Below are 14,540 nucleotides of genomic sequence, written 5' to 3'. Positions count from 1 at the left end.
CATGTTGTGGTGACCCCCAACCATAAAATGTTTGGTATTTTTTCGATAATATGTGTTTTCTGATGGCCTTAGGCGACCCCTGTGACAGGGCCGTTCGACCACCAAAGGGGTCCCGACCCACAGATTGAGAACCACTGTTCTAGAAAGACCAATCTGCGACTTGTGTAAGGCACAAACGGCTTCTGTTCTGACTCATTTACAGTGGTGGAGATGTAATCACAAGCCCAACTACGAGTGTTAGCAAATCCAGTGGCCTACACAGCGACCCCTTCTCCACACAGGTTAAGGATCAAAATCCTGGATGTTCAGTTTGTGCTCTGCAGAAGCCATTAAAGTTTCAGCAATGCCTGCAGCTGGCCAGTCTCTTGGTAACCAGGATTGTTTTTGTTGTATCATAGTTGAGGGCTAGCCTTCCCTCTCTGCAATCCAAGGCAAGACCTTAGAGCCTCTGCCTTACATTCGTGTGCTCAAAAGGACTGCGTCAAGAAGATTGAGACACGGCTGTTGTCTGACTCTGGAAAATTCGGGTTTTGCTGAAATGGTGGAAGGAATACGGAAACGAAAAGAAGGGGACGCATCTTTGCATGGGAGAAGAATGGGAAAGGCAACATCAACAAATTGCATTGAATCTGCCTTGAGCATTTTGATGTAACAGAATTAACAGAATAGTGGAAGGGACACCTTGGAGGTCTTCTAGTCCAATCCGCTACACACGCAGGCGATCCTATACCAGTGATGGCGAACCTTTTTCTTATGGTGTGCCACAATTGTGCACACATGCACTATCGTGCACGCACCAATTCAATCCTCCACGCCCACTTGCGCATGCACACGCAACCCCCGTCTCGCATGTGCGCACGACCCCTCCCCAGGCTCCGGAGGCTTTCCTGAAGAAGCCTGGAGAGGGCAAAAATAGCTTTATCTGGCCTGCCGGAAGGCTGAAAATCAACTGCCTGGTGCTGATGTCTGGCGTTCCAGCGGGTATGGCTGGCAGGTGGCACGCATGCCATAGGTTCGCCCTCACTGTCCTATACTATTTCAGACAAATGACTGTCCTCAAATCTCTTCTCGAAAACCTCCAGTGTTGGGGCATTCACAACTTCTGGTCCTTCCACTGATTAATTATTCTAACTGTCAAAAAAGCTCTAGGCTGGTTCTCTCCTTGATTAGTTTCCATCCATTGTTTCGTGTCCTGCGCTTTGGTGCTTTGGAAAATAGTTTGATTCCCTCTTCTTTGGGGCAGCCACTCAAATACTGGAACAACTGCTATCATGCCAATGTTTAGTTCCCATCGCTTCTTGTCCTGCCTTCAGGTTGAGGAGTATTCAGGACAATAACTATTAGATATACCCTGGTTCATTCATTCATTATATTTTTGTTAAAGTAGCTCTCCCTCTCCTTCCCTTCCTCCCAATCCAAATATCCTAGTCCAAACTGAGCGTGCTTTTATTTTTATGAAACCATTAAAGGCTCAAATGAGTGAAAGGTTATTTGGCTGTGATGTGCAGCTGGGCTCTTAATCACAACCCATAACTGTAGAACACCAGGGCAGCTCGATGTCACTTGTGTCGTGGGCGCCTGTGGTGACTTCCCACAGACCCTACCTCCCTCTCATTATAATCTCCTTCCTTCCTTCCCTCTTCATACTCCTTTCTCCTTCCTTCCCCTCTTTCCTTCTTTGATCTCTTCCCATCTTCCCTTCTTTTACTTTGTCTTTCCTCTTTCCTTTTCTCCTTCCCTGTCCCTTCTTGGATGCCCATATGCAAAAGGGGAAACATTTCTCCTTTTGTTTGGCTAGCCCTCTGCTAGTGAACAGAGACTAGGCGGGGCATGTGCAGCTCTCCTGAACTCTGTTTTCGCTGGCCGAGGGCTGCAGGAGGCCATCATGGCTGGAAACGGAGCCTGGGAGGACTGCACAAGGCCCTCCCATAATGGTTGTCCAATCTCTTCTTTAAAATCTCCAGTGTTGGAGCTCTCACAACTTCTGGAGGCAACTCGTTCCACTGGTTAATTGCTTCCACTATTAGGAAATAGTGTCTCTCTCTTAGTTCTAAAGTTGAGTCATTTCCATCCGTCGCTTCTTGTTTTGCCTTTAGGTACTTTACAATTATATTATTTTTCTAAGTATATAGAAAACATCTTCTACCATTTTACCTTTTCCCTCTGTGCCCTAAAAGAGGTGCACATCTTCTACCAGACCCACGGCAAAAGGAGAAGATGGCGATTTAAGTAGGAAGCTCCAGGTTTTGCCCAAAGCTTATTGAGGGATGGTGCTCCCCGTAAATCTATGACTAGTGCTAAGAGGCAGCATTCTTTAAAGGTAGTTGGAACATTTTTCTACCAGGTGTTGCAAGTGCTTGTCAAGTGTTGGCTGATACCTCCTGAATCCAGCTTGCGGCTCAGCCTCCCGAGACAACCAGTTGACTAATCTCCCAAACAGATGCCTGGATTCCACGTCGCTAATTGGATTTAAAGGGACAATTGGGAAGAGGATTGCTGGCTTTCTCCTTTTCCCTTTCTAATAAATTGACATTCGAATTGATCTCATGCAGCGCTTGGAAATCGATCTGGAATCACCAGTGTAAACCGAACTCCTTAGGCCCAGGCATCTGCATTCTAACTCTAGCACTTATTCCGATGGATATCATCCCCAGAGTCATGTGATTCAAATTTGGACGCTTGACAACAGGCTCACATTTACAACTGGTCACAATTCACAACCTTCCCAGCCAGTTTCTGACAATCAACGTCAATTGGGGAAGCTAGATATGCTTAATGACTGTGGTAAAAATGGCTATATAAAAAAGACCTTTTGTTCTGCTATGTTAGAAGTAGTTCTTTCACAAAATTTGCAGGGCCCGTATTGGTTTTTTTAAGGTAATTCCCTGTTTCCCTGTAAATAAGACCTCCCCGCATAATAAGCCCAATCGAGCTTTTGAGCGCATGGGCTAAAATAAACCCGAAAATATTGCAACACAGCAGCAGCCATGAGGTGACCACGCTCGCCGCCTCCTGCACCTCAAAAATAATAAGACCTCCCCGAAAATAAAACCAAGCGCTTATTTCGGGGGTTCAAAAGAAAATAAGACCCTGTCTTATTTTGGGGGAAACACAATTTGTACTTGCCAATTTGATAAATTTCTGGTGAAATCTGCCAAGGAAACAATTCAAGTTAAATCGGTTACTTTTTTATGAAAGATTTTACAGTCCGCTCAAAAATAATAGCGTTAGACTTGTAAATTCATATACCTGCCTCTATGTTACGCTTCCTCCTGCTCACAGAAACCCACAGCCAACAAAGGTATTAAAATTCAGGGGGAACTCTTAATATTTATTTACTGCGGATTTAATTAATTTATTTTTTTCTGCTAAGAATTCAGACAGGGACTGTGCCCAAGGCCACCCAAATATTTCCTTTAGAATCCCAGCACTTTGAACAACTTCATGGTTTTTTTTTTTGACACAAGCCATTCTTTAAATTAAAAAAAAAAGTATCTCACTGAGTTAATTTTGTTCATTTCAGACATGAGGAGAAACCCGGAACTAATATTTAGGAAAACATGATACAAACATTACCCTTTGCAGATTCAGCCGGATCGCTCAATGTATGATGCTCAATGTATGATAATTGAATCTCCAGGCTTGGAACATTTCACCTATCAACTTTTCATTGTTTTTAAAAAGGCTTTCTTGAGGTTGCCTTTGTTTCATAAATCTTAATGTTAGGACCATTTTCCTTGGTTATCTAAGACATTCTTCATCTGGCTAGCAGTACAATGGGGTATCGCTCTAAACGCTTTAATTCTTGCAATCTGTTTTCCAACAGATGCTGCTGTCAACGAGTCAAAGTGTGCCACGAGACCACTTTGCAAAAACGGATCTAATGAGAAACAGTTGGTTTGAAGGTTATTAACTAGCAAACCGCCTGCATTTTATTCATTGATCGGTTTGATGTAGCAATTATTCAGATCAGAGCTATGATCTGGTGGCGTTTCTTCAAAGTCCCCACTGCTCGCTGCATTTCAACAAGTTTATCAGGAATTAAGCAAACGGTTTTGTGATCAGAAAGGTTGGCCGTCCCTGCAAAAGGAAGACAAGAGTAGCGGCAGTCAGGGGTGTGATTCAGCCGGTTCAGACCCGTTCAGGTGAACTGGATGCTAATTTTACATCTGGTTCCCTGAAACAGTAGTTGCAAGGACTGGCTGGCCATGCCCACTCTGTTCTGCCCCCTCCCAGGAGTCTCCACGTAGCCTGTTTTGGATGCCGAGTAAGTGCAGGGCCTGCACAGCAGCTGTGGGAGGGTGAAAAACAGGCCTCCCAGAAGTTCCGGAAGTCTGGAAACGGGGTCGTTTCCAGCCCCCGGAGAGGCCATTTTTGCCTTCCTAGAGGCTCAAGAAAACTCCCCCCCCCCCAATGGTGCAGGAGCCTGAGTAGGCCACACCCTCAATGGCCATGCCCACCCAGCAACCAGGCAGAGAACCAGTTGCTTAAACGTTTGAATCTCACCCCTGAGTGACAGCCAACTTTTGGAAGTTCCTGCATAAACTGATAGTGTCATGAGGGGCTGTATTCTGAGAGTAGGTTACACTCTGCACCGAGTTTCTGCGACACCATCGTCAGGATACCGATAAGTCCTTTACTTACAACAATTTGTTTAGCAGTTGTTCACTGACAAAAAAAAAAGATGATTGTCACCGCATCTCCGTGGTCACATCATCAAAATTTGGGCTCTTGGCAATTGCCATGCATTTGCAATGTTTATAAGGACCACGGTCATGTGACACCCATTTGCAACTTTTCCAGTTGGCTTCTGGCAAGCCAAGTCAATGGAGAATGTCGGATTTGCGTAATAACCGTATCAGGCATACCATTGTGTCCTGTCCTTCTGTTGGAGATTGGGGGGGGGGGGGGGGAGGAAGGCTTGCTGGCACTTTTCACACACTTTTGCTTTTGCTGCAAATGAATTAGGAATTAGGGAGGCGGGATTGTCTTTGGAGATGAAGCAGACTCCTTCCCAGCTGGTTCCAGCCTGTTTTCAAGGCCTACGTGCCCTCAACTGTGAACTGTTATCTGCCTAGCACCTCAGCGTTCTCGAAACAATCTTCTGGCATCACATTGGCTACACTGGTGGACTGGTCAGGGGGTTGGGTTTGGGGAAACCGAAGAATTGCTTTGCGCTTCGCGTGGGACTTTTCAGATTCCGCCTTGCTTTACTGCAACCACTTTCTCTCAGCAAAAGCTCTTTTGATTCAACTTAACGGATTCAAGAAGTTTAGCTTTCCTGAAGGATTAGCTGGGGCTAGTCGTGGGAAAATTGGGCTAGACAATCAGCTTGTTGAGCAATGAAAAATCTGGTCCCCATTGTGGACCTAAGCCCAGAATACCTGTGTAACAGTATCACGCATTCCATTAACTGAAAAAGCACCTCAGACGATTAACCCGTGGCAGCCACGCAAAAGGATTCCCTGAATGCAGAGAGATGCAACTGGTTCTATCCAGCCCAAATGGAGCTCCCTCGCTTCCTATGGTTCACTTGGAAACTGTCTGAGAGAATTTGCTAATTTCCTCTTCCATCGTATTATCTTGTTCCAAGCAGGAGGAGGTGGGGAGCAAGGGTTACCTGCTTCCCAATTAACGGGGGAAACATGCCCTACCTTGAAAGCTTGCAAAGAAAGTATTACAGGATTATGGGGCTTGGAACTCTGCCTGACCATCAGATTATAGGTCACCCTTGATTTACGACCAGAATTTCCATCGCTAAATAAGACGTTTGCTAAGTGGGTTTTGCCCCATCTGACGCTCTTTCTTGCCAGAGTTGTTACATGAATCACCGCAGTTGTAAAGTCACTAACACAATTGTGAGGTGACTCTGGCTTCCCCACTGAACTTTGCTTATCAGAAGGTCTCAAAAAGGTTATGGCCACCTGACCTCAGCACACTCCAAAAGACGTGTCAGTTGCCAAGTATCTGAATTTCGGTCACGTAACCGTGGGGATGCTGGAATGGTTTGTGAAGTGTGAAAACTGATCATCGGTCACTTTTTCTGAGTGCTTTTGCTGTTGTTAACTTTGAACTGTCATTTAAATACATGGTGGTTAAGTCGAGGCCCACCTATATCAAGGCAGGCATATAAAGGTGAGCCATTTGCCGTAAGAACTCGGGTGCACGCCCATTACTTTTGAGAGGTGAGTACTCACATATTCCCCGTAGGTATCTTGTGCCGGGAGTGGCGGGAGAGGTCGGTAACCTGCCGATGGCGGAACGCCTCTGGCTCTGGGAGTGATAAGGCTACGACCGCGGCTGACGGGACCTCTGCTGGAGGGGACTCCCCGGGGTGCTGGTGCCCCTCTTGGAATGCTGGAGGGTGGGGGCAGCACAGCCCCACGTGCCCTAAGGGAAAGGAAAGAGGGAAAAGCCATGAAAAGTGCACCTTCTGAGTTTTAGAACCTCCCACAAACTCTTCCAAGTTGGACACAAAGATCAGTGAGGAATTATTTATGACTCATTCCACCTATTTTTAATCCTCAGTGAGAACAATTTACCAGTGGCTTGCTTTAAGAGGTTGTGGGTGCTTCATCACTTGAGGGTTTTAAAAAAGAGACTGGACAGCCACTTCTCCGAAATTGTATAGGGCCAGGATGGCAAACCTATGTGGCACGCAGAGCCATTTGTCAGGTGAGTTCAGCCTTTTTAAAAGCCATTTTTCACCCTCCCCAGGCGCCAGAGGCAAAAATACACTCCGTCCCCGCCGGAGGCCCTCCGGAGGCTTCAGGACTTCTGCTTTGCTCATAGGGCCGGTTTAAGCCCTCCAGAGCCTTCAGGGGCCTTCCGGAGGCTTGCCTGAAGGCTCTGGAGGACGAAAAACGACCCTACGAGCAAACCGGAAGTCACTTCTTCCGGCCTATCTTCTATTGTTGTGGCCCGCCAGCACCCAGCGCAGTTGCCAGCAGATTCAGACAGCAAGAAGGTTGGGGAGGAACATGGGCCAGTCCTGGAGTCTGGGGAAGTCTCTGATGAGGGCTCTGTGTAAGAGGCAGAGAGCCATATGCCAGTTATCAGCTATCTTCAGAGTCAGTGAGGCAGAAGAGCAGCTGGAGCCTGTTCCCAGTGTGTGCATGTACAGAGTTGCCAGACGAAGGGAAGAGCTAAATAACAGGGGTCGACTTGGGAGTATGGCCCCTCCCAGAGGAAATAAAAGAGGAGCGAAAGGGGAGTGGAGTTTACAGGAGGCAATTAGTTCACTTAATTGGTTCGTGACTCTCCGAGACTCCTTGCCAAGTTTTGCAGATGTCAGCCTGGCAGCTCTCCAAGCCAGATAAGGTCTGTGACTGTAAATCCTCCCTTGAAAGACTTTGCTGGATGTGAATGAGCAGAATTCACAGTCAATTAATAAAAGGGTTTTTTGTTGGGACCAGGACTTTCTTTCATGCTCTTGGGAAGCCTTGGTCAGAACACACTGTTCTACAATACCATTTCAGACCAATGGTTGTCCAGTCTCTTTATGAAAGCCTCCAGGGATGGGGCACCTACTTCTGAAAACTTCCAAATTGTGATCAAAAGCAAATCTGATGTAATAGTTCAGGAAAGGTAAAAAATAGATCAGTAACTTGGCGACTGATAATGATCTTCTCAAACGCTCATTAAGAGGAACATGCATTCCCCCCCCCCCCAAACGGACGGTGATATAAGCTTCCAATTTTAGATTGATTACAATCCTTCCAGCTGTATTTTGTCACATACTTCTCGTTTGTGGTGGGCTTCTCCCCAAACCTGACTTGAGGTGAGAGATGATGCAAACTGCCACACATGAAATGCTCTAATAAAGGTAAGACCTGGCCTCATGCGCTTAATAGACATGCATGATGAAATCCATTAGAGAAAGATGCAATCTACTGGGTCAGAGAGCCGTCTGCAACTACTCCAACACTGGAAGTTTTTAACAAGAGGTTGGATAACCATTTGTCTGAAGTGGTATAGGGTTTCCTACCTAAGCAGGGGGTTGGACTAGAAGACCTCCAGTGTCCCTTCCAACCCTGTTATTCTATTCTATTCTTATTCTATAACCCTTCGGATGGGGAAAAAAAAAACCTTGCAAAAATGCAATTTTTACCTGTCTCTTCAGAAGGCACCTCAATGTACACACATACTGTCACACAAATGTGAATATAAGCATTACGTCACTAAGAAGTACCACTTTTCTTGCCTGCTTTTAGGAATAGGGGGATTAAAAAGCTTATTTTAATGCCCCAGAAACAAAACCTAAAGGATTTTAACCAAAGCAAAGGAGAGGGGGGAAAAAAATCTGGTTTTGAAAAAAAAGAAAAACAGGAGAGCTAGCAGCAGCTCTGTTCTTGAGTACCAGATCAAGGGGCTCACAGCCTGTCTAATTCAAGGAACGGTCTTAAAAGAAGAAGAAAAAATACATTAAAAGGCAAACAGAAGACATAGAAAAATGTACTATCTGCAAGGGTTTTCTCATTTTTCTTTTTTCTTTCTTATTGCAGAAGCAGCAGCAGATAAAGAAGACAAGAAGATGAGCAGTTTGAAGATGACTTCAGCGATCAAAGCTTCAAATCTGAACCTTCTGTTTCACATAACTGCAACTTATCTTTTTGTGTCCCACAGATTGACAAGGATAATACATTCATAATCTACAACACGTGTATGTCCCTGTCGCCCCTAGATGCTACCTCTCCCAACAAATCAGGGAAAGTAGAAAACAATAATATTAATGCTTCTAGACCGCCCCCTCTCCCGCAAGGGACTCGGGGCGGTGTACAGTTCATACAAAATATAACAGGATACAATAAAATTAAATTAAATATGTACAGTTGACAATTGACATGGAGGAGGTTAAAATGTAGTTAAAAGAACTGTACAAAGCAGATATAAAATAAATTCAAACCCCTAAAAACAAATACAGTAAATTAAAAAGCCCCTAAAATAACCAGATATAATACATTTGCCAGGAGGGACAGTTGAATTATGCCAGGCCTGCTAATCGGAACAGGTGGGTCTTCAGTTTTTGCCGGAAGGAGCGGAGGTCAGAAGTGGTTCTAATGTCGGGGGGGAGGTCATTCCAGAGGGTTGGGCCCATCACAGAGAAGGCCCTACTCCTCGGTGTCGCCCGCTGGCATTGCCTAGTGGACAGCACCAGGAGAAGTCCCTCCCTGTGTGAGCGTATTGGCCGCAGGGATGTATGTGGGAGGATGCGATCCCGCAAGTAACTAGGTCCCATGCCATGGAGCGCTTTAAAGATGGTAATCAGCACCTTGAAACGCACCCGGAAAACCACAGGCAGCCAGTGCAGCTCGCGCAGGAGAGGTGTTACGTGGGAGTACCTCGTACTCCCCATCACAGCCCGCGCGGCTGCGTTCTGAACTAACTGCAGTCTCCGGGCGCGTCCCAAGGGCAGCCCCATGTAGAGAGCGTTGCAGTAATCCAGGCGGGACGTCACCAGCGCATGAGTGACCGTGCGTAGGGCATCCCGGTCCAGTAGGGGGCGCAATTGGTGCACCAGGCGAACCTGGTGGAACGCCCCCCTTGCCACGGCTGCCACATGGTCATCCATTGACAGCCGGGCATCAAGGAAGACGCCCAAATTGCGCGCCCGTTCCACAGGGGGCAATTGTTCGCCCCCTATGGCCAGCGATGGGATCAGCTGGTTGAACCGAGGTGCCGGTAGCCACAGCCACTCAGTCTTGGAGGGGTTGAGTTTAAGTCTGTTGTCCCCCATCCAGACCCCGACGGCCTCCAAACACCGGGACATCACTTCGACAGCCTCGTTGGGGTGGTTTGGAGTTGAAATATACAGCTGAGTATCATCAGCGTAGAGGTGATACTCAACCCCAAAACCACGGATGATCTCACCCAATCACATTTGTTCCTCCAAAAAGCTCCTGATTTCCTTTTTCAACCAGCCAGTTGTTACACAGCTACGTGGAAAAAAACCTTTGTGAGGTATTTGCAAAAAGATTCGTCAGCAGCCCTTCGTTTGCCTGATGTATTAATTTATTTCATTTAAATCAGTGGTTCTCAACCTCTGGGTCGGGACCCCTTTGGGGGTCGAATGACCTTTCACAGGGGTCGCCTAAGAGCATCGGAAAACACGTATTTTCGATGGTCTTAGGAACTGAGACACCAATTTTATGGTTGGGGGTCACCACAACACGAGGAACTGTATTAAAGGGTCGCGGCATTGGAAAGGTTGAGAACCACTGATCTAAAGGATTTATGGGGTGGTCCAAATTGAACAATGGGGCTGTAGGCCGCTTGTACAAAAACAAAAGCCCAAGATGAAAAACAAGCAATTGATAAGGATCAGTCACAGACTACTGGGTTCACAAGCGACAGCTGACAGGAAGTTCTTTAAAAAATGATAGGAGTATAGGACTGATGCAGAGTTCTCCAACCTTTCTGGGTGGGTGGCCTGGAGCAGGAGGGAGGGGGAAATGATGAATGGTTGGGGTCGGGGGGGGGGGGAAATGCATGTGTTTGCGGCAACACTCGCCTGACAGGGCGAGCTCCCATGATGATGCTTGCATGAATGGGGCCATGAGCGCCCCCAACGGGTGCGTGAGTGGGGCCACAAATATCCATGATGACCACACCAGTGGGATCGCAATCGGCCGAGGGTGCCTGTGACAACACTCGTGTGAGAGGGGCTGGCTGCCCCCTCACGTGGCACAGTGGTGTTTAGCCCATGGTCCATTACTGGGCTGTGGACCAGAGGTTGGGAACCCCTGGACTAATGTTTCTATACTCTTTGCTGTTGATACTCTATTTCCTCTCTATTTTACATTTGAACTATTTTGTCTTCTGGGTTAATAAATCATACACATAAAGATATACAGTGGTACCTTGGTACTTAACTGACTGCTTTGAAACTCATTAAATATGGGACTCAGGGTAAATGTTGTCCCAGTACTCACTGTTTGTTTGGTACTCAATGCACAAACTAGAAGTTATCATTGTTGGCTGTCTTGTGACTCACCATATTATTCCTTGTGGGAAACATTTGTTTTGTACTCATTGTTTTTGGTACACATTGTGCTTCTCGGAGCCAATTAACGGTGAGTACCGATGTATCACTGTATGTATTTGCCTAGCAATTTTGGAAGAGTTTCCAATTTTTCCTGCAACTAAAAACTACACTATGGTTTCGCGCGACAATATTGGCAGGATCCAATCTGGGTTAGTCACCGGGACGAGAGGATTAGCCTACTTAGTTTTTGGACTTGTGTGGGAGTCCATCCTCAGGTAACTTCTCTCTACTGGAATGTGTTGGCAAATATTGGCAGTGTGTCAATTAACATAGAGCTAGGTTGCTTCTTTCACATTAAAATCTCTTCCCTAATTAACTCTAATTTTGTTCCCTGAACGCTCTCACTCTGCTAAACAAATAATTCCCTCACCACTGTCAAACTATTCACTAAGTCTGCATTACTCTATTACTATTAGTCTTCTCATCGTTCCTATCACCCATCTCCTCCCAATTATGACTGCAGGACTGTAACTTTGTTGCTTGTATTTTTACAATTTATATTGATATAGATGGTTTCCTGATTGCTTATTTGTACTCTGTGACTATCATTAAGTGTTGTGCCTTGTGATTCGTGACAAATGTATCTTGTCTTTTTATGTACTTTTATGTATCTTGTCTTTTTATGAGAGCATATGCACCAAAGACAAATTCCTTGTGTCCAATCACACTTGACCAATGAGGAATTCTATTCTATTCTATTGCTGCTAAATTTTGATGGCTCGTTAGCCCGTGAGGTATGAAATCAAAAGACAGTAATAGGTAGTTTTCAAGTTATGACCGTAGCCTGAAATTACTGGTGTAAACTATAGTGTCATTTAGTGGCTCAACCATTTTATGACTCCCCCCCCCCTTTTTTTTTTGTCATGGTTATTAAACAAATATTCCAATCATTAAGCCAACCTGTTTTACGGAATGGGCACGGTTTTTTGTTTTTTGCTGGAAGTAGACTGGAAATCGGAAAAGAAAACCAAAAATTGCAGTCACATGACCACAGGATGCTGCAAAAAAATCCTGTAAAGTGAGCTTATTGCCAATAGCCCAGAATTTGATCTCTTCACCACCATCACCCCACACACACGTCCCCCGCATACCTTGCCAAAGCAGGAGACAGGCCTCCCCTTGCCCTTAAAGGAGGCTTTCCACGAACTACCGGCACTTCGGCGTTTTCTGAGCCGCCATTCAAGTAAGTTAATTCCTGCAACTGTGCTTGTCGGATTTCGTCGTTGTAGTCCTGAACAGAAAAAGGGGGGGAAAAAGAGGGGGGGAGGAAAAAGACATCACGCTGTTGAAGTTGCACTCGTGTCAAAGCCTTAAAAGCATTTTTTTTTCTATTTCACGGTTCTGTGATTATAAGAAAGGAGAGTTGTAGAATTGGTGGAGGTTTATTTTTATTTATTTATTTATTTTTTTGGTAGAGAGCCGATTCAACACTCTGATAAAACAAAAACGGTGCAAAACAAACATCTGAAAGAAAGTATTCCGTGGGATTTAAGAAATCCAAGCCTTAAAGTCTCTCTTTTTTTCTTTCTCTTTAAGCTTACTTTAAGCTGGCGAGAGGGCAGGGAAAAAAATAGGCAAGAAGTGTCTTGCTGGATCAAGCAGGCTTTGAAAATATTTCCCCTCCCCCCTCCTGTTTGTCCTCCGAATCTTGTGGGAAGAGATTTAATGTTTCTGTATCTACAGACTTTATTATTCGCCGTGGTCAACAGCCCTTTTACTGTCAGACCTGCATTCTTTAAACTGCCTGATGTCAACTTGTCTGTAACTTCCACACAGTAGAAATCCCAGAAATTAAATCCTCAATCCAATGAAGTCTTAAGAATTGCAGTTGCCAAAGCATAGTACCGTATTTTTTGGAGTATAAGATGCTCCAAAGTATAAGACCCACCTAGCTATAAGGGAGGAAAACAAGAAAAAAAAAATCTGCCTCTGCCTCAAAGCAATTTGCCTCCTTGAAGCAAACAGCAAACAGCCTGTTGTGACCGTTCGGTTACAGCGGCACTGAAAAGTGTGACTTGATTACTGTTTTCCACAATTATGACCACTGAAGCATCGCCATGGTCATGTGATTTACATCTGGATGCTTGGTGAGTGGCTTATATTTATGACGATCACAGCGTCCAGGGGCCATGGGAGCCCTTTTTGTGACCTTCCAACAAACAAAGTCAATGGGGAAGCCAGATTCACTTTAACAACCATGTTACTAATTTAACAACTGCAGTGACTCCCTTAACAAACGCGAAAAGCAAAGTCATAAAACAGGACAAAATTAACTTAACAAATTTCTCCTTTAGCAACATCAATTTTGGGCTCAATTGTGGTCATACGTTGAGGACTTCCCGTACTTAATATAAGCTGTTGATGTGTAGCATAGGCTGAATTCTTCATTTGTATTCAGACTTGAGGTCTATAGTTTTGCTGACAGGTTGGATTTTAAGAACCTTGAAAAACCTCCAAGCAGAAGGCGCCAGGCCACAAATAAGAGGCAAGCAATAAACTTTTCTATTCTCCATTGTCTGCCTTTTCAAGAGAACTGAAGGAATTATTTCAGTTCCCAGAATGCCTGCCCGTTCTAGAAAAAAAAAAGATAATTTAATAATCTTGCATATTAAAAGAAGATGCGTTCTCCCTTGTGCAGGATGGAGAAAAAACAAAATCGATAAATGAACTGAAGTTAGCTCTTCCAAGCTCAATTTCTCTTGCAGAATATTCTATAATTGAGTTAGATAACGTTGCGTAAAGGAGGATGAAGGAAGCCAATATGGTTTCTTTCATCTTACTCCCACAGGGACTCTAGATAGGTTTCCTTTCCCACTGAAGAAATGTTACCCCGGATGCTAAATTCATAAATCCTGTCAGGATTGCTAAACACTTCATTAACTGAACAACTGGAAGAACAGATTGAAAACATTTGTCTATAAAAACTGGAGGGGGGGGGGGAGAAAGATAGGCATGCCAACTTTCATATAAAAACTCTTGTCTTTGTTGTGAGTCTGAAAATGCACAATACACATAGAATGAGTTGCATTTCTATTCTAGTGTTTTTATACATTTCTCCGCTGAACACATCAGAAATATTAGCCATACAGGCATGAATCACAAATCTCTAAGGGCTGATCTTGAAGCATTCATGATACCCGGATTTTAAGGTAATAAAGAATACATGTATCCATAGGTTAATGTTAATCTCTAGTTACACATAATTAGGTCTGTATTTTAAGAAGAAGAAAATCTTTTAAGTCATAGAAGAATCAATGAAACAAGAGCAACAAAGATGATTAGGGAACTGGGGGCTAAATTATATGATGAATGGTTGCTGGAATTGGGTATATCTAGATTAATGAAAAGAAGCACTAGGGGAGACATGATAGCAGTCTTCCAATATCTCAGGGGTTGCCACAAAGAAGAGGGAGTCAAGCTATACTCAAAAGCGCCTGAGGGTAGAATAAGAAGCAATGGGTGGAAACTGATCAAGGAGAGAAACAACTTAGAACTG

At 44.7% G+C, this 14,540-nt stretch overlaps 1 protein-coding gene across 2 annotated transcripts in view; it reads right to left on the bottom strand.

Annotated features, from left to right (window-relative positions):
* Positions 1-14,540, bottom strand: part of KHDRBS3 (KH RNA binding domain containing, signal transduction associated 3) — a 154,230-nt gene that overhangs the window by 32,528 nt on the left and 107,162 nt on the right. For both annotated transcript variants that reach the window (XR_014175212.1, XM_081951040.1), the window contains exons 5-6: positions 12,136-12,275; positions 6,198-6,390 (exon numbers count right to left, since the gene is read on the bottom strand). Coding sequence is in view for 1 of the 2 variants with exons in the window: in XM_081951040.1 (XP_081807166.1) it covers positions 6,198-6,390; positions 12,136-12,275 (333 nt within the window). In the remaining variant the exon portion in view is untranslated. The remainder of the gene's footprint in view (positions 1-6,197; positions 6,391-12,135; positions 12,276-14,540) is intronic.

Source organism: Natrix helvetica (genome assembly GCF_964273705.1).
Source record: "Natrix helvetica genome assembly, chromosome: 4".
Lineage (NCBI taxonomy): Eukaryota > Metazoa > Chordata > Lepidosauria > Squamata > Natricidae > Natrix > Natrix helvetica.
The sequence above is the reverse complement of the archived record's forward strand: the minus strand, read 5'-3'. Positions and strand labels throughout refer to the sequence as shown.